This window comes from Molothrus ater, chromosome 20 (genome assembly GCF_012460135.2).
Source record: "Molothrus ater isolate BHLD 08-10-18 breed brown headed cowbird chromosome 20, BPBGC_Mater_1.1, whole genome shotgun sequence".
Lineage (NCBI taxonomy): Eukaryota > Metazoa > Chordata > Aves > Passeriformes > Icteridae > Molothrus > Molothrus ater.
Window position 1 is genome coordinate 141,886 of NC_050497.2, and position 24,013 is coordinate 165,898.

The 24,013-nt window shown below is 41.6% G+C and overlaps 2 protein-coding genes across 4 annotated transcripts in view; one reads left to right on the top strand and one right to left on the bottom strand.

The window, feature by feature from the left end:
* Positions 1–1,082, top strand: part of DPP7 (dipeptidyl peptidase 7) — a 28,215-nt gene extending 27,133 nt beyond the window's left edge. For 2 of the 3 annotated variants that reach the window (XM_036394237.2, XM_036394236.2), the window contains exon 13: positions 270–1,082. In XM_036394237.2, coding sequence (XP_036250130.1) covers positions 270–411 — 142 coding nt within the window. In that variant the 3' untranslated portion in view covers positions 412–1,082. The remainder of the gene's footprint in view (positions 1–269) is intronic. The other variant, XM_036394238.2, reaches the window with a different exon arrangement.
* MAN1B1 (mannosidase alpha class 1B member 1) lies at positions 1,040–23,621 on the bottom strand. The gene is made up of 13 exons (XM_036394233.2): positions 23,444–23,621; positions 21,132–21,240; positions 19,908–20,044; positions 18,781–18,941; positions 16,670–16,779; positions 15,173–15,358; positions 13,002–13,150; positions 12,211–12,399; positions 11,179–11,369; positions 9,478–9,598; positions 7,631–7,828; positions 7,197–7,328; positions 1,040–6,415 (listed from the first exon to the last, which is right to left on the bottom strand). The coding sequence occupies exons 1-13, from the start codon at positions 23,573–23,575 to the stop codon at positions 6,212–6,214; spliced, it is 2,019 nt and encodes a 672-aa protein (XP_036250126.1). The 5' UTR covers positions 23,576–23,621; the 3' UTR covers positions 1,040–6,211.
* Positions 23,622–24,013: the final 392 nt, after the last annotated feature.

The window sequence follows — 24,013 nt, forward strand, 5'->3', positions numbered from 1 at the left end:
CAATCAGTCACGTGAAGTAGTCCAGTGCCATCTGGCATTAGCTATCTGCCTTCAGGCCTGGAGCAGAGGGAGCAGCAGCCAGCAAGGGCAAGCTTGGGCCTGCTGCCCACCCGTACTGGAGATCAGACACTGCAACTTGGTTTCCAGGGCACAAATGTGAAGCACAAACCAGTCAATCTCTGTCCTTAAAATCGCAGACTCTGCCTGTACAGGAGGCAAGTACCAACTGTCCAGTAACTGACACCGCTCTACTTTCCTCTCCTTTTTAGGGGACACAATCCAGCTGACCCCCCATCCGTCACAGAGGTGCGCAAGCTTGAAGCCAGGATCATCAGCAGCTGGGTGAAATCTGCAGGCATGGAGCAGGTGCAGGAGCAGCACACAGGAGCTGCAGCAGGCAGCCAGCCCTGAGCCCTTCCATCCCTGCAGCCCCTATGTGCAGCTACCACAGGACACAGCAGCCTGCTGCACTGGTTCTACTGTACTGGCTGGGACACTGTTCTCTTCTCTGCCATGATGGTGGGAACTCCCTTTTCCAAAGTGTCCCACTTACACCTCATCGAGCATGAAAAGAAACACAAAAGGCCAAATCACTGACAAAAGCCAAAAATACATTTTCTGGTCTCCATACTTGCCTGCTCAGAGTGAGCGCTGTTACAAAGGGCAGCAAAAAGCATGCCTGGAAGGTCCATGAACCATCACAGCCCTGAACAGGATGGTTGCATGAAGCACCTTAAGGTTGAAAATAAACTATTTTTAGAGAAAAAGGAAATACTAGAGGGTTAGTAGAAAAGCAGAGGAATAATTAGGACTGACACAGGGTCACGGTGAGCTCCACTAGTGACCAGTTATCTAAATCAGACTCAGTCTTAGCCAGAGCTGTGGAGTGGGGCTGTTTTAGTTTTAGCTTGTCAAAGAGATTCCAGTTGCTGAGATGAAGATTTACACTGTTGTCACTCAAGGGCTGTGTACTGGTGACCAGTAAAGCACTCTTCCACTGAGACATCTTCAGAGCTTTTTAAAATCAATTACAAGTATATTAAAGTCTGTGATATAAATGTTTATTAAAGGGTGTGATATAATTTCATGGCTTGGAAGTATAACCAAAGATAAAAAAGGTTCCTTCTCACCTTCCCACCCAGGTGAATCTTTGCCCATGAACAGGTGCTACTAGACTGACTAAGCACCAATAATTAATAGCATAACTGCCAAAATACTAATTCCTGGTAACTGGCTCCTCAGTTGGTTTTACTTTACAGTGATTTTACGAGTTAGTGGAGAGGTTTCCTGAGTTCCCAGAGGTTTTCACTGTTTGTGCAGCTCAGTCACAGTAGTGCTTGGTGTCATTTTCTGCACTGCTGGGCCCTCCCTGGTCACAGCAGGACTGGTTCTCAGAGCCACTGCTAGTGTTTCACAATATTTGGGTGCTGAGATCTGTTTCAACCACCTCTGCCCTGTTCTTAACAAAAGACCAAAGCTTCTGGTCCTTCCAGCCAGGGATGCTGAGGAGAGCAGGAACAGATGGATCCGCTGATCAGCTTTCTCAGATACGTGTAAATGAAGGACAACTTGGAAGATTGGATTAGTCAAACTCCAGTCCCTACAAAAGTCGCTCTAAGACTACCAGTGGCACTACATCCTCAGCTCAGCCTGAATCCTCTCTGTTCATGCTGATGAAAACCTCCATGGGTCCTGCTTAGAGCTTCCCCTGTTCTTTTTGCTCCTGCTCAAGTCAGGCTTTGGCTTTGTTGCTGCTATATAAAGTATGCCTTACTGAAGTGGTCATCCTCTCTATGGCTCAGAGCTGCAACTTTTCTGAATTTAGATTTGCTATGCCCCAGCCATTATTCAGGATTAACACATTAGGGAAAAAAAAGGAGAGAGCAAGGATTGCATCCTGCTTTTGTTTCCCTTCAAACAGCACCTTTCACACCCTTAAGCAGGTACCCAGTGATCATCAGCCCAGCAATGTATGAACACAGCCAAGTTCAGGGTCAAGTGTTTCAGGAAGTCACTGCAAGTCATCCCAGTCACCAGGGCTGGGTTTGTGCTTTGAAGAGAAAGGAGGCCTGGGTGTCTGCTGACCTTCTAGAAGGACAAGTTTTTTATCCCCTTCTCTTGGACTATACTGAGGTCTTATTTTCCTCTTACAGACAGTTCTTATTCCAAAAGAATACACATAGTTTGATTGATATGGAAGGATAAACTAAAGGCTTTCAGATACCACGGCAAAGCGATAATACACATGGACATCCAAGGACAGATGAGCAGCACCATAAAAGAAATGATGGCAGAAGTCTGAAGTCAGTGCCACCAACATCCATGATGTTTTGAATCCTTTGGCAAGCAAGCATGGGAGGTAAAAAGAAAACCCTGCTGTGTGGTACTGTCTGAGCTGAAGGGAAGAGCCCCAAAGCACCACTCCTGAGCATCATGGGAATGCTGCTCCTGGTTGAACTTCAGGGCCACACAAGGATAAACGGCATATAAGCAGTGAGTGACCCAGACCAGACCATAGGTGCAGACCCTGTGCTTAAGGCCTGCACCAATGAGGTTGTTGAACAAAGGCCCAATTTGTTCTATCATCATTTACTGACACAAAGAGTGCAGCCAAGGTGGGAACATTGTACAGAACCGGAACTCAGGGTTGGGCTCCAGTGGACACAGAGGCTTCCTGCTTTGGACAGCAATCTCCAGCAGTATTTCAGAGAACAAAAGAACCCAAGTCTTCCTTCCCAAATCCAAAATCAGAAAAATCTTAACCCTCTCTCTTGAAGCAACAAGCTTCATGGAGCTACCCCATCAATGTCAGTTTTACTGATCCTGTTAAATATACTGAGTGTGACACTGGCACTCAGGAGCTGAATTCCCTTGCAGGGCTATTTCTAAGAGGAAAGTCCTGAGGTGCAGGAAAAATTCACAAAACTGTAAATGTGTTATTACAAAAACCTTTCTTGTCTTCATCCGTCATCACTGCCAACATCATGCTGGCATGGTACAGGAAACAAGGTGTATTTGTAGGAGTAAACAGCTGTACCTGAGCTTGGTATGGAATGCTGAAAATCCTGTTAAATGGAAGTCCTGCAAAACTGCCAGCTTTTACAGACCTGTAATGAGAATTCAGCTTTCAAAAGTTCAGGGATTAGATGGTAACTGTGCCCAATCCATCTGCTGATTTTATTTTTTTTTTTGAGCATACAGGTCAGTATTTCCTAAATTGTGGCTCAAAGCCCCAAGTGTGAGACTCCCAAGTCCACAGCTCTCCAGTTCTCTGCAGCTCTGTCCATGCCCGGCTCTGTTTCTCAGTGAAAGCCCAAGGCTTTCCACTGTGAAGGACAGAATCCCTGGCTCAGTGGTAGCCTTCCCACAACACTCCACTTAAGCCAAAAGTGTCCCAGTATGTAGAAACACCAAAGTGGATTACAGACACAGCAGTTCAAGCTTTGGAACAAGGAACCACAAATTGAGTTTGAGTTGCGCTGGAGGAGCACACTATGGAACAGAAATAGGCTGTGGAGCTCAGAGACTGATCTGACTCAACAGTTTGCTAAGGAAGTAAAAACAAACAAGCAATTAAAATGACCTCTGCAGAAGAACAGGAAGAATAGATGAGCTTTGTTGAGATTATTTTGTTTGTGCCATTTCACAAGTGACATAGGGGTCTGAAACAAGCATTTGTTCTCAAAGGGAGTGAGAGCTAACAACCCGAACCTCAGGTTTAAAGGCTGAGGACAGCAAAGCCACATTTTGAGGAGACTGCATGTCCCAAGAGGAACTAGATAGAAATCAGCTGGACCAACAGGCTCAGCTAAAAGACAAGACATGTTTGGGGAAGTGACAGTTTATTCTTCTCTCCTTCAACTCATTAGGAAATTAATTACTACTCTCAAGCCAATCATAAAACAAAAAAAGTATCACACAGACTCCCATAGTCCCATTTGTAGACTCGACTGCATTAAGACTTGTGTACAACTTCAAAACCAGAAGATTTTTGGTAAGCATTTATATGTATTCCATTTTCTAAGAAATCTTTCTTGCTTCAGTCAGGCAGCTCTCCGGTGAAACACCAAATTCTGGAAGTTTTACAATCCATAGCACAGTCAAAATTAAAGGATCAAAATTCACTTTGTTCAAAGGCACAAGGCCAAAGCAACACAGGTCAGCAGGACCTGGGTAGAGTCACTGAATAATTTTTTTTTTTCCTTTAGTCTCCAATTTTAAGCCTTTAGCTTGTAGCCCAAAGTCAGCTCCTCAGCAGCACAAACTGGCTTAATGACCAAAAAAACTGAAGGTGCTTCCTTCCACATTTCCACTGCACTATCCTTATTTATTGTTGTGCCAAAGAAAACGGAAGCCTTGGCAGCAAATCAGTTGTGTAGCCAAAGGCCATAGTGACTGGATTCCACTGCACTTGTAAGTGAGAAGCTTGTTCTCAGAGTTACTGCTGGCATGTGAACAAGAGGAGCATTAACATTCTGCACTGACTAGTTATGTCCTGTCAATCCCAGGACAGGGTCCCTCTGATGACAGAAGAATGTGCATTTAAATAATTCCTAAAATTTCTCCATTTCCATTAGTACATGGAATGATAAATATTATATAAAACACTTAAATAGTGGTCCCAAGAGTAACTTATGACTCCAGCAAACAGAATGGATCAGCATAAAACAAAGATAGATCTTACTTTACAAATCAAAGATTACAATTACTATAAAATACCTCCCTCATCCACTGGAAAATGAACCATTAGAGTCAAATTCAGTCAGCTCCATTAACAGCCAGTGACCTCTGGATTTAGTGGGGATTGCAGCTCCTGGTCCTGCCCATCACACCCCTGCCATGGGGGAAAGAGACTTTCAGTGAGACCAACTGGAAATATGAACAATCATATTTCTGAGATCTTATCCATGAATACGGGACTGTCCAAGTCCAAATCCAAAAGGAAAAGCACTCTAGAAAGCTCATTTCCAAATTCATGGCTAAAAATCTGTACATGTGCACATATAAAAATGAAAGATCCCAGGGGTCCTGTAAGATTCTTTAAAAACCTGGGTCTACTTTGTCTTCAAGTAACTGAAATTAATTTCTCCAATTCTACTGGGGCCTAGAACTGCTGTAGACTGTCTGCTTTTAACACTACTGCTGAAAATACGCACTGTACTCCTAAGGAAAAAAATAACTTACAATTTCTCGATGGTCCAAGAAATTATGAATAACAAGAACTTTGCTGTACAGCTGTACACTTGTTTTGAGTCAACAAAAGCCATTATGTGATATCTGAACAGGAAGGGGCACAAGGAAGCTGATACTTAATATGCTCACAAGCTTTCCCAGTGCCCAACCTCTGAAAAGCTGAAAGCAGCTTTCAGTCAGAATACCTGAGTCTAACTGATGCAAATAAGATATAAAATACACATGTAGTTTTACTTGCATTTCACATTATCTTCTGCTTTCCTGCAGGGAAGTTAAAAAACTTAATACTTCTACAAAATTATATACCACTTTGAGCTAAACCAGCAGCAAATTCTCTTTCACCATTCATTTCAGCCACAACTTGAATACTGTTCCAAGTACTCTACAAAACTAAAACACTATACAACAGATGCTCTGCTGCCTCTTTCTTCTCCTAACATGATGCAGCATATCTCAGGAGTTTGGAATGAGATCAGAGTACCAGCAGCAATACTGACAGCTTCTCCCTGGGACAGCACTACAGCTCTTTGTTTATTCCACTTTGCACCTGAACCACTGTCACAGTCTGACAAAGGAATGGCTCTGTAATCCAGTGTTTCAGTGTATCCAGAATAAACCAGAAAACTGGAGGCTTATTCCTGCTCTCCAGGAACAACACTGTGCCCTAAGCCAATTCGCTGCATTCTCAGCATTTAATGAGCATTTAGTAACACTGACATAAGTGAGTCATCAGTTAAGTGGGCCATCAGAGCCCCAAGAATGTCATGGTCCACACTACAATTACCTTCTGAACCTCAGCACCAGGGAAATCAGCTTCATATGGCACAGCTTTGCCCATCCCAGAACCAGAGATTAGATTTAAGACTGATGTGATTTCTTCAAACCAGAGATGCTTTTCCCAAGCTTCTGTCTGTTGTCTGAAGTCAAAAAAGGTGCATTATAGCATCTCTCCTCAAACCCTGAAAAGTAAAGTGACTTGAAGATAATGCCACCACTGGAAGATCCACTGATGTAGAGTCTATGCTGGTACCCAGATAGGGAGTGGATGAGCCTCTGTGTTAAAGACATATTTGTCAAGGTTGATTAAGTCTATGTCATCTGAGAATAGCAGAAACATGTATTTGAGTGTTTCCCCAAGGAAGAAGCTCTCCATTTTATCCCGTGGCTCTGGATTACTGGGATTCTGAACATTGTTAATAGAAGTATAACCACCCGTAGGAACCTGTGCAAAAAAAAAAAAAAAAAGTATCTTTGCATAACCTAAAATAATTTTTTACTTCCTAACATCCAGATGCACTTGGAGAAGATAAGTGCTATGAAAAGATCATGTTTTCATGCTTTTCATTTCATATTTGGTTTTCATTTACGTATAAAGCTTCAGTAATGAAAAAAAAAATTTCATTGCATTTTAAAAGAAACCACAACAATAAATGAAGCAAAATATCCATTTGTGCTCAGGGTAGAGTGGTATCACAAAGAACATCCCTTTGAAGTTTCTGGACAAATATACAGAAAGGAACCAGCGATTTCTACATTAGAGCTGACCCAAGAACAGACCATTAATATTTGGTGCCACACTTTCAGAGCATATCAGTGACATCTCCACGAGCACTGTGTTCGGAATGAACACAAATACTGTTAATGCCATTAATGCCATTTTGTGCTATTTCTTTTTTCTTTGGCAACTTTAATTGAAGAGTTCTTTCAATCCAGCCATGCCCTTCTCAGCTTCCAAAGTCTAGAAAATACAGATTCTAACTTTGGTAGTCTTGCCTACAGCTTCTGCATTTCACTTTTTCATCAATGTAATACAACTTCTTTCATTATATAGACTAAGGAGGGTATCTCCATCTGTAAGAAAACAATTTCTCTGTATATACCTACAAATTCCCCCACAGTTTTCTGATGAATCCTGAAACATCGTATGTTTTCAAAGTTGTTGTTAAAAAGCAAGTGAGCAAATACAGTCCTGACAGAACAAGGTTATTATAAACTGGCCTTACCCTGGTGTATCTGTTGAAATTCTGCAAGATTTCCCAGCCCCAGTCTTGGTATTTCTTATCACCAGTGAATCTGTACATGTAAAAAAGGCTTTCCACAGTTTCTGGTCGCAATAAATTGTGCCTGTCTGCAGGCTGCGAGAGAAAAAAAGGCAAGAGTATTAGACAGGGAATTTCCTCAAGGATGCATGCAGGGAGAAAAATAATTATTCACATCTCCATCTGCTCCCAAGAGTTTGCTATGCATAAATCAGCTTCTAAATATACTGCTGGGGTAACTAAAACCAAAGCCTAGGATACAGCTAGAAGGCAAGGCAGAGAAAGAATTAGCTGCTCCACAACAAACCCCATCACTAGTATCTGGCCAGGAGTTCAACAGCAGAAACAACAACAGGAGCTACAGAGAAACCTGGAGTTCAGGCCAGCTATCTGCTCACCTTGATTTCTACATCCTTGTGGCCCTTCTGTGCATGGAGGTTGAAGTGTACGATCTCTGGGCTCAGGCCTGTCTCTACTTGAGCATACATCTGGTAGCAGGTTTCTATAAGAGTTTCAGCCAATTTCATATGATCAGCAGCCAGTCCATTGTGAGCTCCCAGTGCTAAAGTACCCGGCAAGAAGCAAACCAAGTGATCCTGCAAGACAAGGCAACTCTTACTGAGAAGTTACACATCAAACAGCAGGGGAAGTAAGGGGGCACCGTCTTTTTAATTTTTTTCTTTTTTATTCTTCTTCAAAACACATTTCTGGTGCCAACAACTTGAGGATAAGTTTTAAACAATCTCATGTAATGCAACATGAGGCAGGCAGCATTATTACAGAAATCGTTAATTTCAAAAATGTACAAGAATGTGTTTTTATGACAAGTTTCTGGAAAAAAGGTCTCAGGTCATGTTGAGGGGAAGGAGAGTGTCTTTTGGTTTACCAGAAGCATACATTTCATATCAGCTCATGCAGGGCATCAACAGAACCACCTAAAGGCTTCGTGTCCTCATTCTAACCTAATGGTAGCTTAGGAGCTAACCTACCACTGATGTAAGAAAATAAGCACCACAGATTAATGTCACATATGGAATCTCAAATGATTTTAAACATTCAGAATCAAAGCTCAGGTCTCATCACTCAAAAACATAGTAAAACCACTCTGATGTCCCTGTATGGACCTTTAAAAGCTTTGTCCGGTCCTTAAAAAAAAGTGGAGGGTTGTAAAGGTCAGCATAGACATAGGAGCCAAACATCCCCCACTGTTCCAGCTGGACAGGGTAAGAGACCTGTCCAACCTTTCACCCCAATAATAATGGATTGAAACGAAAATTCTGACTCCCTGAAACAGAAGGAAGTGTTCTGACATGTACAGACACCAAAGCCAAATCTATCTATCTCAATTTGAACTCTGTCTTGTCTTGGAATGGGGCAGCCCCCTCCACCCAAAACCCAGACTCTGGTCTTACTCACAGCAGGTTTTTTGGAGAGCTTTTGGGAAATTCAGATCCAAGAAGCACATGATGAAAACCAGAACTGAAGATCTCAAAAATACTACATCAGAAAAGGCTATACATACATTAATAATACATCACTCATCTTTCAGACAAGCTATGCACATATACAATACCTGCACGGCATGGGATTTTTAACTGGAAGATCTTAAAATACACAAATTGGGAACAGAGGGTTAAGATCAATCAATTTTCCCTAAAGCAAACAGCATACTGTTACACCCAAGAATCTTCCAGGTAGGAAAATAAAGATGTCATGAAATGACAGAAACCTCCAAAATTATTAATTTCTTTTTAAACCCCATAATACAGTATTAGATGGCATGCTTCTTTTGAAGGCAAATCTGAAAACACAGGTGTGCAAGTGCCTACATTTATTTTTGAATTTTTGAAAACTAGTAATACGTAAAAACGTATTATTGCAACAATTTAGGACACTGGAATTTTATGACTAAAACAGGGGGGAAAAAGAAAGAAATTTTAATTCCAGCACCAAAATGTTCAGTCTTGAAGGAACAAAATGTGTTTACTAGAGTGACTCAGAGAAGGCCCTCAGTTTGCACTTGTAGTTAGTATCTACAAGGCAGTTACTCATTACTGTCATCACACTGGACAGATGTGTATGTATATATCATCTTGTGTTTTGGGTTTTTTTTTTCATTTGTTTCTTTTTGTTGGGGTTTGGTTTTGTTTTTTGAGAGGGAAAAGCTTTGCATTTGCCTCTGTGTTGGGTTTTATTTAAATTTTGTAATAGTTTTTCTGTTTTCTATTGCAGTTATATTTCTTACCATCTTGGCACTGAAATGGCCATGAGCAAGCTCTCCTACAAAAGTAAGCTTCTTGGGCTCTGATCTCTGAAGAAGATGCTTTTTCACTCCTTCTATGGCTCTCATATAGTCTTCCAACAGCCTATGAAAAAAATCATCCCCAGTTGGCTCACATGCACACAATTAGAACATATTTGGTCATAGCTGATGTTCAGCACAATCTTTTAGACAACTGTTACTTCAGTCTACAGAGTAATATTTAACTAAATGTGATAACTCAAAAAACTCCCTCAGTAACCATCAACACAACATTAATCAGCTGTCACTACCATGTAGCAATACTGGATTTACTTGAAAAGTAAATAAAACTTTAATACTTATTCAAATATTAAAGAAAACACCTGCAACTGTTTCTAGGCAACAACCAGATTTTATTTCAAAAGTCTTTGGAAGCAGAGTTATTGAAATCACAGAAAATCTAGGCTGGGAAGGACCTCTTGGAGGTCTCTATTTCAATCCTCTTCTCCGAGGCAGATTCAATTTCATCAGGTTATCCAAGCAATTTTTCTTACCCCCATCCAAAGATGGAGATCCAAAGAGTTTAAGCAATCTTTTCCAATTGGCCTGTCTCACTGTGAAACACTGTTTCACAGCATTTAATTTCATTTTTCCTTGCTTTCATGTACTTTCAATATGGAAAACAACCTGTTGATTGTGTGGCTCACAAAATGCCATTGTGGTCCCAAAGACACCAGTTCTCCATTTACAGTAAAGTAAGCCTCAGAAAGAGCAGTGATGAAAGCTTTCTTTGCAGACGGGCATCTGCTCTGACACACAGAAATGCCTCCAAGAACCACATATTTGCTCTGTCTGCATTAAACTCCTTGAAATTAACAGGGAGTCTAACAGTCTAACAGAATTTGCTTATATGCAGACTTGTCTTGAAGGAAAGCTTCTTTTCCAAGCTCTTAAACTCCTCCTTGTAAACACTCTTCCACTAATGCAGTACAGATAAAAGAAACATATGAGACTTGAAGAGGGACTTTTTACAAGGACATGCAGTGATAGAACAAGGGTCTTTAAAGTGAAAGTAAGTAGACAGGTACTGAATATTAGGAAGAAATTCTTCCCTGTGAGGGTGGGGAGGCCCTGGCACAGTTTGCGCAGAGGAACTGTGGCTGCCCTATCCCTGGAAGTGTCCCAGGCCAGGCTGGATGGGGCTTGGAGCAACCTGGTCTAGTGGAAGGTATCCCTGCCCATAGCAGGGGTGGCACAGAATGAGCTTTAAGATCCATTCCAACCCCAACCAGTCTGGGATTCTGGAATTAAAGAGAAGATAACACAAATATCAAACTCCTGTCTCCCTTCACCTTTCACTAACAAACCCAGAGCAAACACAGACATCACTGTCAAAAGGAGATGCCCACAGTATTTCAGAAGTGTTATTATTATTCTCATCTCCTTTCTGTGACACTCCTCACATTTGAGGAAGAAAAGGCTTTTGTGGAGAGGGGAGTTTTAAGATTTAAGACTAACTCTCCTCGTGTTCTTTCATCATGTTACCAAAGGTCTCTCTTTCTTCTTAGCTTGCTTTTAAAAACAGTACTAAGTTCAGCTGACTCTTGAGCACATGCATTGTTTTTCTTTAAGCAGCAAACTACAACAGAGGGTTTTACAGCTCACCTGATTATCACACCAATATGAGAAGTGTAAAGAACTTACTCATTTTCTTTCTTTCCACCTTGAATCCACTGCTTAAGTAGATACTCATAGTAGCTGTCAGCTCTGGCTCCCAGAGTGTAGACCCCCAGGTGGGTGAACTGCCCGCTGTTGGTGTTGATGAACATAGGCACGAGGCCATCGTTTTTCCCTGAGAGGATGTGAACATGCTTCATCACCTCATCTACAGCTTTCTACAAGAAAATGGAAAACATAAATTATAGGTATAAATGAGGTACAGAACTGTGTCTAGTCACTATAGTCCAGTAACAAACCTGTAACTTTGCTTCCCCAAATTAGCATCAGGGACATCAAGTTCAGCTAGAGCAATATACTAAATTCAAGATTTCAGACTTTCGGACTTTCAAAATATGATGTTCTGGTTATGTTCAAGTACTCTGAAGCAATTATAACTGTTTCCTTTCCTTGAAGGCAAGCTCACTCAAAAGCCAGTACTACAGCACTCAGATTTACTCAGACTTGCAAAGTAGAAGTCCAGCAAAAAAACCAACTACATGAATCTATTTAGCAATAGTAACGCTCTTTAAATGACTGCATTCTTCAACACTGAGCTGTGGATACAAAATATCAAAATAATAACATCAGCAAACAAAAAGAAAAATGGAAAATATTATTTTCTCTGAAATTCTTTTTATTTCAACTAACTTTTCCCTATATGGTGACCTGCTCTCAGACTCTTAACTATTGAATGACATTGTAGTTCCTCGGATGGTAACATTTCAGTTTTGTTCTCTGCACATAGAAAACAGTATCAAGAAACCACACTCAGGAATTTTTATTTTTCTACTTAAAAGCTGTTTCTGAGGAAGAAAAACAATTACTCATCTCCACTACTATTTCTGGTATTCAATAAAATAACGGAATATTTTGTTTCTTTTTCTTCCCTTGTCTAGAGTTTCACAACTTATTTATCGTAACTTATAGACTCCTGAGACCGTGAGTACTGATGAAGAGTCAGTGGTAGAGCTGCAGAGAAATGGACAAAGCGAGCAATATCAACTGATTCTTCCATACCCGGAATTTCTCATCTCCAGTCAGACGAGAGAGCTCCCTGAACTCCAGCTGAATGCTGGTCACCTCTGCCACAGTGCTATCAGATGTCCAGCGAGGGGGATGTGCAGTGCCCCGACCAATGTTGACATCAGAATAAGGTATCTTGGACGGCGTCTTGAATGCTGGCATAAGCCTGTTTCCAATGTCTTTCTAAAGAAAGCACAGGGTCAAAACAAGTCAAACTAGAAATACATATATATAAATGGGACATCCCATTAGATTTTCTTCACAAAGCAGATGGAAAAAGAACTGCAGCTTAGTTTTAGATGATGCAAGCAATTAAAGAAATTTAAAAAGTCATTAACTTATTCATAGTAATGAGCAGAGTTTCCACCTTGTCCTTAGCACTGCAGGCCTCATCTGAGGCTGCAATCCCTATCATGCAGTCACAGGCTGATCTAGCTAATCTGCTGAAGCAGCTGATGCTGTTAAGACACACAGAAAGGGCAGCAAAAAACAACTATTACCCTTTGCCAATCATTTGTTTCTTCTTTTGTTTCATGAACTTCATGATGGTCAGCCATTCATCAGCAGAAGACCAGACATACAAGAAAAGGTGACAAACACAGCAAGGCTTTGAGGTTGTACAGAGAGCAGAAGTGCAGGCTTCAAAGCTTAATGGTAAATGCCTTTCCCACCACTTTATGAAACTGTTAAAAACCAGCAACATTGAACTTTCTGAGGAACCTTCTCTCAACTTTGTCCAATATGGAATACATAACCCAATTTCATTTGTAAGGCCAGACACTCACAGCTTTTTCCAGGAAAAGGCTATCTCCAGAGAGGTGATAGGTGCTCAGCAAGCCACCCAGGATACGGATAGTGCTCTCAAACAGGTTCACATCCACATTTTTATCAAAGACTAAATCATTTGCTACCCATTTTCTTGCTTCTTCAAACTCTGCAAAGTGTAAAAGGTAGTTCAGTTCAGAACTTCTGGCATGTTCCAATAACTAAAGACATGAGTACTCCATATATCGATGACAGTTACTTGTATTTGTCTATAGAGATTAATATTTTAGGTGGAAAATTAAAATGAAGAGCACATGCTGGAAGAAGTTTCATTACCATTGGCTTAATTCTTATTGAGCACACACCATAGAAGCATACAGACAGAAATATCCACTAAAACAGAAAATCCTTAATAGTTTAAAAAAGAAGATTTTTTTTATTAAAATAGTCCCGAAATTAAAATCGTTCAAATCCATCCATTTGACTTGTCAGATAATTAGTTACACTTCCACAAAGCCTGCTACTTTTAATTAAATGTTTTTCAACCAAACCCATTATCCAGCGAGATAACAGGTAACATTTTCAGTTAATAGCTTTAGCCTAGCAATGTCCTCAGGAGCCTGCTTCCTGCAAGACGGTGCAATCTTTTTCTCTAGAAACAAAAATGGTTGTTTATCACATTACTTATTCAAAAGAAAGGTTAAAAGAAAAGCCATATTAGGTTCATGAATCAGCTTAGCAGCAGCATCACTCAGTAACTGCTTTGGCACAGGGTCTCCACAGTGCATGTGAGTCAACTTAGCCCTCACAATTGGAGGCTGAGCTATTTCAGTGATCTCACAGCTTCTGGAAACTCCTGCTTGTGAGAAGCAGAACAACCAATTTACCAGAAATGGAATGCATTCCTTAGAAGATAAACTCTGGAACAAATGGATGCCTCTGCGCCCTCCAGTCCTGGATGCTGGGCAAATACAGGATGTTGGGCACATTGAGAAGAATTACTAAAATTCTTCAGTCAGTGTTGTCAGAAGTACAACAGCAAAGGCAGAGTTCTCTGCCACAGAGGCTTTTGCATTCATCAGCTGATAAGAAAGACTCTGCATTCATCAGCTGATAAGCAGCCTCAAACAGAACTTGGATTTACATAGCACTTGTTATTCAGAAGAAACCCCAGGAGCTCTCTAAGGCAGTCAGCAGAACTGATAAAAAACAGAAAGAAGTCTTCACCAAGAACCTATTTTCAACACATCTCTAACACTAATAATTTATTTTAAAAACTCTACTCAGTTCAAAATTAATTAGGAAAAAAAAGAGCAACATATGTTCAACTTGATTAAACTTCAAGACAGCCTGCGCAGGCTTAGAGCTGCACACACACAACATATTATTTTGCAAAAACTTCAAAGGTAGAAGAGACAGAACCATGAAATACTTTGAGTATTTATTGTACCCTCACTGGCAGCTCTGTTCTTCCTATCATGACTGAAAAATCTGTAAGTTTAATAAAAGTTTACAAAGGTGGCTATTGACCATGGTTAAACAGATACAGTTCTAGAAATTTTTAAATACCATTAAAAAAACCTCTGCATCACCAAAATAAATCCCAACCAACCAACAACAAAAAAAATGGTCATAAATACTAATTAAGCATTTAAGTTTTTTGCAACAGAATTGTAAAATTTTGGGCTTAGTTTTTAAAATCTGTTTGAAAGTTCTCTAGCATGCTCATTTCCAGAATAACTCTCAAAAATACAGACAACAAAACAATTCAGGAAAGAGGTACTGAGCACTCCCTTTCTCGATCCATGGATTCCTTACAGAAACAGCCTTCTTAAATCTATATATGAAATATTGGTATAAGGTATGGTAAAACACAAGCAAGGAACATCGAGACAAACTACTCAAGAGTAATGGGCAGAAAGCCTCCACTGGCTATATGATGGCACAGAGGTTTTAGTACAGAAACAAACACCAGGAAATTTATTAAAACATCCCTCAAATTCTACCAGATACATACACTGTGTACACATACATATGTATGTATGTATTTACCCTCACAGGGAAGCTAAATTTATAGGCCACGTGTAATAAATATTCCCCTCAAAGAACTGTGAACAGGCACTTCCTGAAAAGAAAAAGAAATAAAAGAATTCTTTTAGGGGAAAAAAACTGGAAGAGGAAAAAAAAATACCTTCTTTTAAGCCTAAAATCCACATGGTATCCAAGGCATCAATTAAGGTAAGCCCAAGTCCAAACCACTCGCTGTAGGACTTGGACAAAGGCTTCAGCTCATCATGGCCCCAGGCAAAATCCTTGTACCCTTTCCAGGCATGGCGGAAGGCTTCAATCACAGCCAGCTGGCGCTCATTGATGGGCACTGCAAAGGAGAAACAGCACCTTGCTCAGGACTTCTGCAGGGCACTGATGGAACTCTACTACGCACCACTTTACTGCATTGCACCGAAAATAAAATTTCTTTCATTGATCACTGCAATGGAAAAACCACCCTCATATTATTCGTTTCAGAACAGCCTTTCCTCTGCAGAATAACCACTCAGTGTTTCCAGTCAGCAATTCAGTCAAATTCTCTGGAAGAAAGAAATCTCTCTGGAAGAGAGAGATCTCTCTGGAAATAGAGATTTCTCCCTGGCAACAAAACTGTCACTTCTGCAAATAAGCCATTAAAATAATCACATGCACAGCTATAGATGACTATCACTAAAGCTCAAAAAGATGAAAGTCAGGAAATACCAGATTAAGATCCATGGTAATCCAGGTGCTGAATACATATGCTTAAGAATAAAATCCTCAGCTAATTCAACACATAACATCTTTTCTTCATCTTCCCTCTCTTACCAACTGCTTTCTGTTAAATTTAAAATCACTTCTTCAAAATTATTTCTATTGAACTTTCTATTTAATATCAAAATAGAAAGAAAATTTACATTTTCCATCTTGGCTAAACCAAGTCTTTTTCCTTAGTTGTACTGATATTTTTGCTTCCAATCTGCCATGAAGTGGAGCTTACGTTACACATTGAACATGAAAAATTTCAAGCCATTAGCTGAAATTCTGAAAAATTATGAACAAAGACTTCTAGAGTGGGAAACACCAAGCAGCACAGCTAATCCCATAAATATTAAGCTTGCAGAAATGCAAATACATTACACTGAAATATGCCATGTTCATCACACCAGAACTTCCCGGTTTATTTTCTGAACTCAGAAAAAGGAAGAACAGGTTCTTAACTACACAAGTGCAGCAACTTGAAAAACAACTTCTGCAGCTTTCTGGTGAGCCTTAAAAATAGTTCCACTTAGTTCAGGGAGGAAGTCACTTCCCTGTATTTTCAGAACAAAAGGAAAGGCACAGCTGAAAAGGAAGCTGTCTCTTTCATGCCCTCCTTCTTTAGGTTATCCTGCCTCTTCCCAGAGGCTACATTTCAAAGATTTGTCTCTAAAATTTATTTTCAAATTCTGAAGGCTAACAAGCATGAAGGCTGGCATAGTGAATAAGAACACTGAAAAACTAGGATGTTCTAGGTAAGCAATCTCTCCTATACTTTTTGTTTCCTTTAATCTAAATAAACAAATAAAATAATGTGTATGGGGAGAAACTGCACAACTGAAACCATAAAAGCAAACAAACAAACAAAAAAAAAAGAGGTATCATTAGCTATCCTATTTACCTGGTTCTTTCTGTTCTTCAGGTTCCACAGGTGAAGGTTTTTCTAGTTCCATTATTTTACTGGATGGAGGTTCAGTGCTTTGGTCAGGTTCTATCACTGCTCCCCTCCAGCTGCAAATACAAGGGACTTATTTTGGTCACAGAAAATCATGCAAATGAATGGGACTTATCTCTGTATTTCCTTTATCACACAATATTTTGATAAAACAGAAGTTAGATTTTGTATCAAGGCTCAAAATGATTATGTGGCCCACTAAGTAAGTTTTCTGTTCAAAGAAATTTTCTTTGCAGAGAAATTTTACTTGATTAAGAAATGTGTGTTACAAGCTCTTGGAATTTCAATATATATCTTGGCAATGGAATTGAATAAAAAACTTCTTAAAAGAAACACCTGAAAATGTTGTATTACAAACAATTTATTATCTACCAGCTCTGAAATTACCACACTAGCTACTAATGCTAAATAGTACCATGTTGAATCCTCTCAATCCTTCCCCCTGCGGGAAATCCCCAGGGCCTTGTCTTGGAATAATATATCATAGAGTTTGCCCACCTAGGCTGATAGAGAGGACGCAGCCCATGGTGCTCTGCAGCACTATTGCCAATCTGCATTAGACTGCTTCCCCCATTGGCCAGTTGACATTGCCCACCCCAACTATACATCCCTCATTGCCCCTACAGGTTGCTGCCCTTTGTCCTGTTCTCGTGGCCTTACTCTGAGCAGCTTCTGAAAGAGACACTTCGAAGAAGGTTGCAGCATTTCTACCATCCTGCCATGCTGCAACAGTAACACATAAACGATGTGATTAAACGATCATCATCATGATTAAGTACAAAGGATGAGATGCTCAAAGTACTAACTCTGCTATCAAGGGATCACAAGCCTTCTCTTCTACCACAGATGTGTAAAGCAGTTTTCACAGGTTTTCATGAAGAATCTCCTAAAGGAGAAGTCTTTCAGAGCGGACTTCAAGTCAGGCCAAATTCAACTCAAGATCCAACAATCTCAACTATACCATTTAATATATAGGTATGGTGTCTTTGAGCCCATTATATGCTTCCTAAGGGAACCAGGCTTACAGGATCTTTAAAGTCTATATTGTTTAACAGTCTGACTGTTTCCAGTCAGCATATCTTCTGACTTAGATAAATGCCATATTTCATTTCTTACTTTCATTCTTTAAATTTGTAGCTAGTCTTCACTATGTTTTCATTGCTCTTGTAAGTTCGCTTACCACCTGTTTAAATCTGTGAGTTACAGCACAAGCCAAAGCAAAACAATAAAACATTTTCAGACAATACTGACAGCCAAAATTCTGAGCCAGGCACAGTTCTAATGCTATGATCTGCTCATCTGAGCCAGTGCTAAAGAGAACATAAAACACCTAAAACTCTCAAGCCTCCTGTTCCAAGTCTGAAGAACCTCTGTTGAACTTTTGGTAGTCCTTTCTATATCCACGTTACTTTCCTTCACTTATTTCCAAATCAAAACACTTCCATAACCATAGAAGCACAGACCTTCTGTTAAAGATACTACCAGATGTGTACAAGGAATGAAATGTCTTGTAAGAAAGAAGTAAGCACATCATGTTACACTCACACAGCTATGTACACATCCATTGGTTCTGCCTGGTTGGCCTGGGCCCAATTTCTTTAGCGGCACCAACCCACAAGAAGCACTGACAATGCTATCACTTTCCAAACCTGCCCCAGGACAAAAACACTTGTAGCAGCACTATTACATTGATACTGTTAGATTAACATTTATTACAACGAACAGCAGAAACCTCTGGACACTGAGAATCTTGCTGAACATTAAGAGTGTCTAAGTGCATTAGAAACACAGCCAGCCTCGCAGGGCCCCAAACCCTCTGCAGCTGTGTGATGCAAACAGTAAAATCAGAGAAACTGCACATTCATCAAAATTAAATCTATCAGCCTAGTAATATCAGCAGCTATCAGGCCAGGCCTGAGAACAAACCCACACAAAGAAACAAAATAACCTCAGACACATACAACAAAAAGCCCATGAAATTTTCACTCCAACACTCAATGGATCTTGGCAGAGGCAAGGGGGAAGGAAGCACTGTACCTTGCCTGAAAGGTTTCTACCTGATAATGGATTTCTCCGTTTTCTCTACTTTATCCACTTCGACCAGCTCTTCTACAGCCCTCATGGTATCATGTCGGGTCTTCAGTCTTGTGTCTCTCCGTGGTGCTTTGATCTGAAGATTGGAAGGACCACGACGAACGTGAGGTGATTTCAGTGGCTTCTGAGAATAGGAAAAAAAAATGTGCTTGGTAAGTTGCAGAGATGGTAAAATTTCAAACCATAAATCAATATCATTCCAGTATTAAACATAAATCCATATAAATCTTATTTTGTTTGTTTTGCAGCAGGCAAATTCTGACCTGAATGGAACCTATGCTAAAGATCTTGTGGGTTTGTTTGCTTTAAATTTTTGGTAAAATCATCCCATTCTTAAGTTTACACTGATAAATTACTTCTAAACTACCTTTACTGCTCCCAAGTATTCATTTAACACAAGGTAGTGACAAAGGATTGTAAAGATATTTGATTCCATTCTACTAGGCACAGTAAATTTATGAGAATTAGCAAAAGAATGCAAAAGCAAGTTTCCACAATGCCACTGTAAAAACCAAGAATTACTATACAGTAATACATGTACATTTTTGCATGATGAAGAAAAGATTTCACACAAAATTTTGTATTCATTAACTGAACATCCCTGAATTTGTGAGATAAATTCGTGACAACACAGTAACCAGTATTCCTCTGCTCCACTAATTCACACAGTCAGTTGATGTTCCTTTCCCACTGCATTTCCCACAAACATAACCCTTCAAAATCTATCATCTACTCTTTCTGAAGCTATCTCTCAAGCTCCCAGATAAACCATGACTCCAGGCTTCTCACAGGAGTGGAGACTGATTCACACAGCACAAGTGAAGCCTCAAGTAAGAGGTCAGTGTGACATAAAGTCCTGGCACTCCTGGGCAGAGCAGTGAGTAAAAAACAGCATACAGAACATGTAAATAAAAAGGAGAAAGCCAAGAAATACAATACCAAAACCCTCCCTGAGAGGACAGCATTCCACCAAGAGCACATGTTTACTGCAAGTTCTAACTCCTTCCTCCACAACAACTGTTGGAACCAAGCACTATTTGCCTTCACAAACTCTTTGTGGCATTAGAAAACTAATTTATTCTCACGTTACCTGCAGTGAAAGCTCAGGGTAGTCTCCATGGTTGGCATCTGCTTTCTGGGGTGCTGGTAGAACAGCTGGATTTGCCAGCTTCAATCTAGGGATTTCCTGTTCTGTTCTCTGATCATCCAATGATTTGTTTGTTATACCTAGACACACAAAACTACTCAGCACAAGGAATCAACAGTCAAGGCTGTAGTTAGAAATTTATAACAGTTTGCTGTATACAAGTAGTAGATGCACCTCCAAAAACTGTTTGCATTCACAAAGCATTGATAAACACACACTAATTGTTCGATACAAAGCGTATTCTGGTATTAATCCTCTCCCTAATATAAAAGGAAGCTGCTAAAAGGCACATGGGGATTTTTAAAATTGCTACTATTTCAGTTTTTTAATACAATTAATAAGATAATATCAGAGGTAATGTGCATTAGTATTATCCAAATGCTTAGACTTTCTAAAATGATTAGGTTTGAGCTACCCTTATCTACATACAAACACAATAAAAAAAACCACACTCAAAACCTTCAGATCTTAATCAACTGTCATAGTTTTGGAAGGGTAGTTCCCAATTCAGTGCTCCCTGAAACCACAAAAACCACAACACTGCTATTGTCTTTCCCTTTTCTGTTCTTCCCTCCCCCTTCCCCTTCCCTCTGGGGTGGATGAGTTGAAAATTGGAGGCACAGAAGGCAAAGATCACAGGCTGAGATAAGAACAATTTTGGGGAAACAGCAATGAAATAAAAAAACAAACAGTAAGGACAACAATATTAATAACAAAAGGTATAGGAAAAGGAAACTATTTACATGAAGGCATGAATAAAGATGGCTGCTCCTGCTATGTTTTCTCTACCAGGAAGAGCTCCTTCTGCCCAGCACAAAGAGCCCCTTTCTCCCCTCTCCCACGCCCAGCAACGACTGAGGGGGTACAGAATAACATCCAGACCTTAGCCACACCCCCTCCCAGCTACTTCAACAAATTAACTATCCTGGCTGAAACCAGGACATCAACTAAAACAAAACGTTACTCTAGTCAACATAAAGAAAGAAATGGAATACAAAAATATTTTTTGAGTAAGCACTGCATCATTCAAACACCACATAAAATCATCTCAGAACTGAATTTTAATGAATACACCCAGTCATTACCAATGGAAATTAAAACTGGTTAGAAGACCCACAATCATCTCCTAATCTCTCATCGCAATTGTGAGCTGTACAGAGCACATACTTTTCCATGTTTCCCCCATGCTTGTGTACGAAATTACTCCACACACTGCCAAGAACGCAAACAGGAAGAGAATGACACTCCGCTGGAGTCGGGACAGCTGCTTCCATTTCTTTAGGAGAGAAAAGAAGTGAAAGAAAGAATATTTAGCATGACATTAAGAACCTACTTGGTTAAAAATAAACTCTTATTGGTTCATTCAGATTAAAACCCCAAAATTGACTAGGTTTAATTTTACCCTGCTTCCAGCTGCATATATCCATTGCTTATTTTCTTTGATAACAGAGAAAACAGAAATCCAACCAGCTGGCACAAGAAGCTCACAAAAAACAACATAAGAGCCACCTGCTCAAAGAACCTCAGAAGCTGCCAAATGCCAAGACTCCCAGCAAGCTTCAGCTACAGCTGACTTCAATCACAACCTCCATTGGTTGACCTGAGCACCTGCTAAGCTATCAACTGGGAAATCAGCCAAAAGCCTCTTTCCTCCTGGCTGGCAAGGGACTGCAGAATGCACATGCAAAATTAGAAACTCAAGAAAATGGTAGGAAAACTAAAAATGTTACTGCAGCAAAGAAGAAAAGCTCAAAATAAGGTGAGCACCAATCACTGGCAGGTCATGGATTTGATCCTTGTATGGGCTGTTGGCTTAAAGAGTGGGTCCCTTCCAACTCGGAATATTCATTCAATCTGTAAAAGAGAAGTCAGGTATCCTGGCTCTGACAAGCATGGGAACTGTCACACAGAACAAATTCTGCACCACAAAAAAAGAGGCACCAACCTGCAGCAATGTGAAAATTAAGTAAAACACCACAACAGCAAACAAAATAAACCCACAATCTTTTCAACTTTAGTCCTGGGCAAAAATGTATTGTTAACACTAGATTATACACAACAATCACTGAAAAACTGACAGCAAATTACGTTAACCTCAACGAGGCCAAGGTACATTAGCCTCAATTTACAGAGAGAGAAGCTGGAGTTAAACATCAAGGGTTAAATTGCCACCATTACTTTTCCAACAGTCCTCCTGAAATTCACTAATTCTGGTTTGGATATACAGAGGGAACTTCATTGCCAATGCTACACTTGGGAAGGACCTTTGCCACAAACCACACAGTACTTCCCACATCCTCATCCAGAGGCTGGGAATGTCTCCTTGCAGAACTGTCGATGGGCTCACACTGTGAGTCCCACAGAAAAATTTCCTGCCTTCCAGCTGCACTGTTGACTGTACAGGAATACTGTACACCCTTCTCTGGACACACTGCAAAATGCTAGTCCCACTGTGTCATCTTCAGTTCTACCTGCTTAGCAAACTCTATGACCCTCTTCCCATTGCAAAAAGACGCTTGAAATCCAGCAGCCCTGTGGTTCATCAGGGTAGGATGGGAAAAGAAGCTTTAATTGTGGTGTCTCGCAACAGGTAGGAGTAAGGCACAAGAACATGTGAGGGCATTCACCACCATCTTACTGCCTTACTGGTTTTTTGCTCATGAAGAATAAGTGTAAAATGAAGGGTGATGACTCGGGCCCATATCTCTCTAGCTGGTAATAAAAAGAGAACTGTGGGACTGTGTGCCTAAACAAGCTCTTCATACACACTTCATCTGATGACCTGTAAAGCCTCTGAAGGTGATTATACATCATCTCCTATCTGTAACAAAGGTTGTCTTGGCCCTCTGACTCACTCTTTCCCACAGAAGACTCTCCAGCCCAAGACTCCCATCCCACACGAAGCTGTCTGCCCATTCTACCCACAAGCAGACAAGAAGGTCACTTCCCAGAGCTCTGCCAGAGGACCCCTCTTCTCACACTGTTCCCTTTCATATCCATGGGCAGAAGACAGGACCCTTCCCTTAAGCCTTAACACAGGGAACAAAGGCACAGAGACCAAATCTTACTCCCCTCATTCCTGTCCAAAGAGCTCAGCGTTGCCCCTCAAATGTGCACGAGCAGAGGGCAGGATTTTACCGTATGCCCCCGCTCCCAGCTTTATTCGTGAAAATTAAGACATGACGTGGAGACACCTCAGCCAGCCCGCGCCTTACACCCCCCTATCCCGCGGAGAGCAGCCCTGCGAGCACTCCGAAAGCAGAGCCCAGAGCGAGGCCGCCCCAGCACCCAGGGCCCACAGCCATGGCCTCTGCCCGACTCGGAACTGGGGGACGACGCCAGGTCCCCCACGACACTCCAGGTGCACCTAAACCTAGGGACATTCCTGACCGCCCAACAGCCCTCCCCCATCACCAGGTGCACCCCGCACCCAGGCCGGGGATACCCCGGTACCGCACAGCTCCCCGCGTGGCCCTCACCCGCCAGCAGGAGCGCCGCCGCCAAGCCTTGCTGTTGTTATAGCCACCGACCCCGGCCGCCTCCTCCGGGCCGAGAGTGACGGAGATAAAGTCCCGGCGCGGCGATCCCGCGGCGGCGGCACCCGAATACATGGCGGCGCCTCAGGGGCCGCCTGCCGCCATGGCCCCGCGGGACGGAGCGGCCGCTTCCGGCAACCCCTTCCGGTGCCGCTCTGGCGCCGGCGCGTCCGCGCTCGATGGCACCAGGCGAGGCGGGACTCAGCGCGTCTGGCGGCGCCGCGGAGGCACCGGCCCTGAGGAAGCGCAGTCGGGACGGGCCCTCTCCGCGGGCGGGCAGGAGGAGGTCTCAGCCCGCGCTGCCCACTCGCCGAGCCGCCCCGAGGCCGCAGCCCTCGGCGTGGGTACGGCCCGAGCCCCCCACCTACTTCACGGGTTCGGGCTTCAAGCCCTGGGCAGGGGTGCTCGGGGCTGCTTTGATTTTTGCCCTTGCCGCTCGCTGTCCCGGCGCATCTCGCCGAACCGCGCCCTGCCCAGCGAGGACAGCAGCTGCCGGGGTGGGCAGTGAGGCAA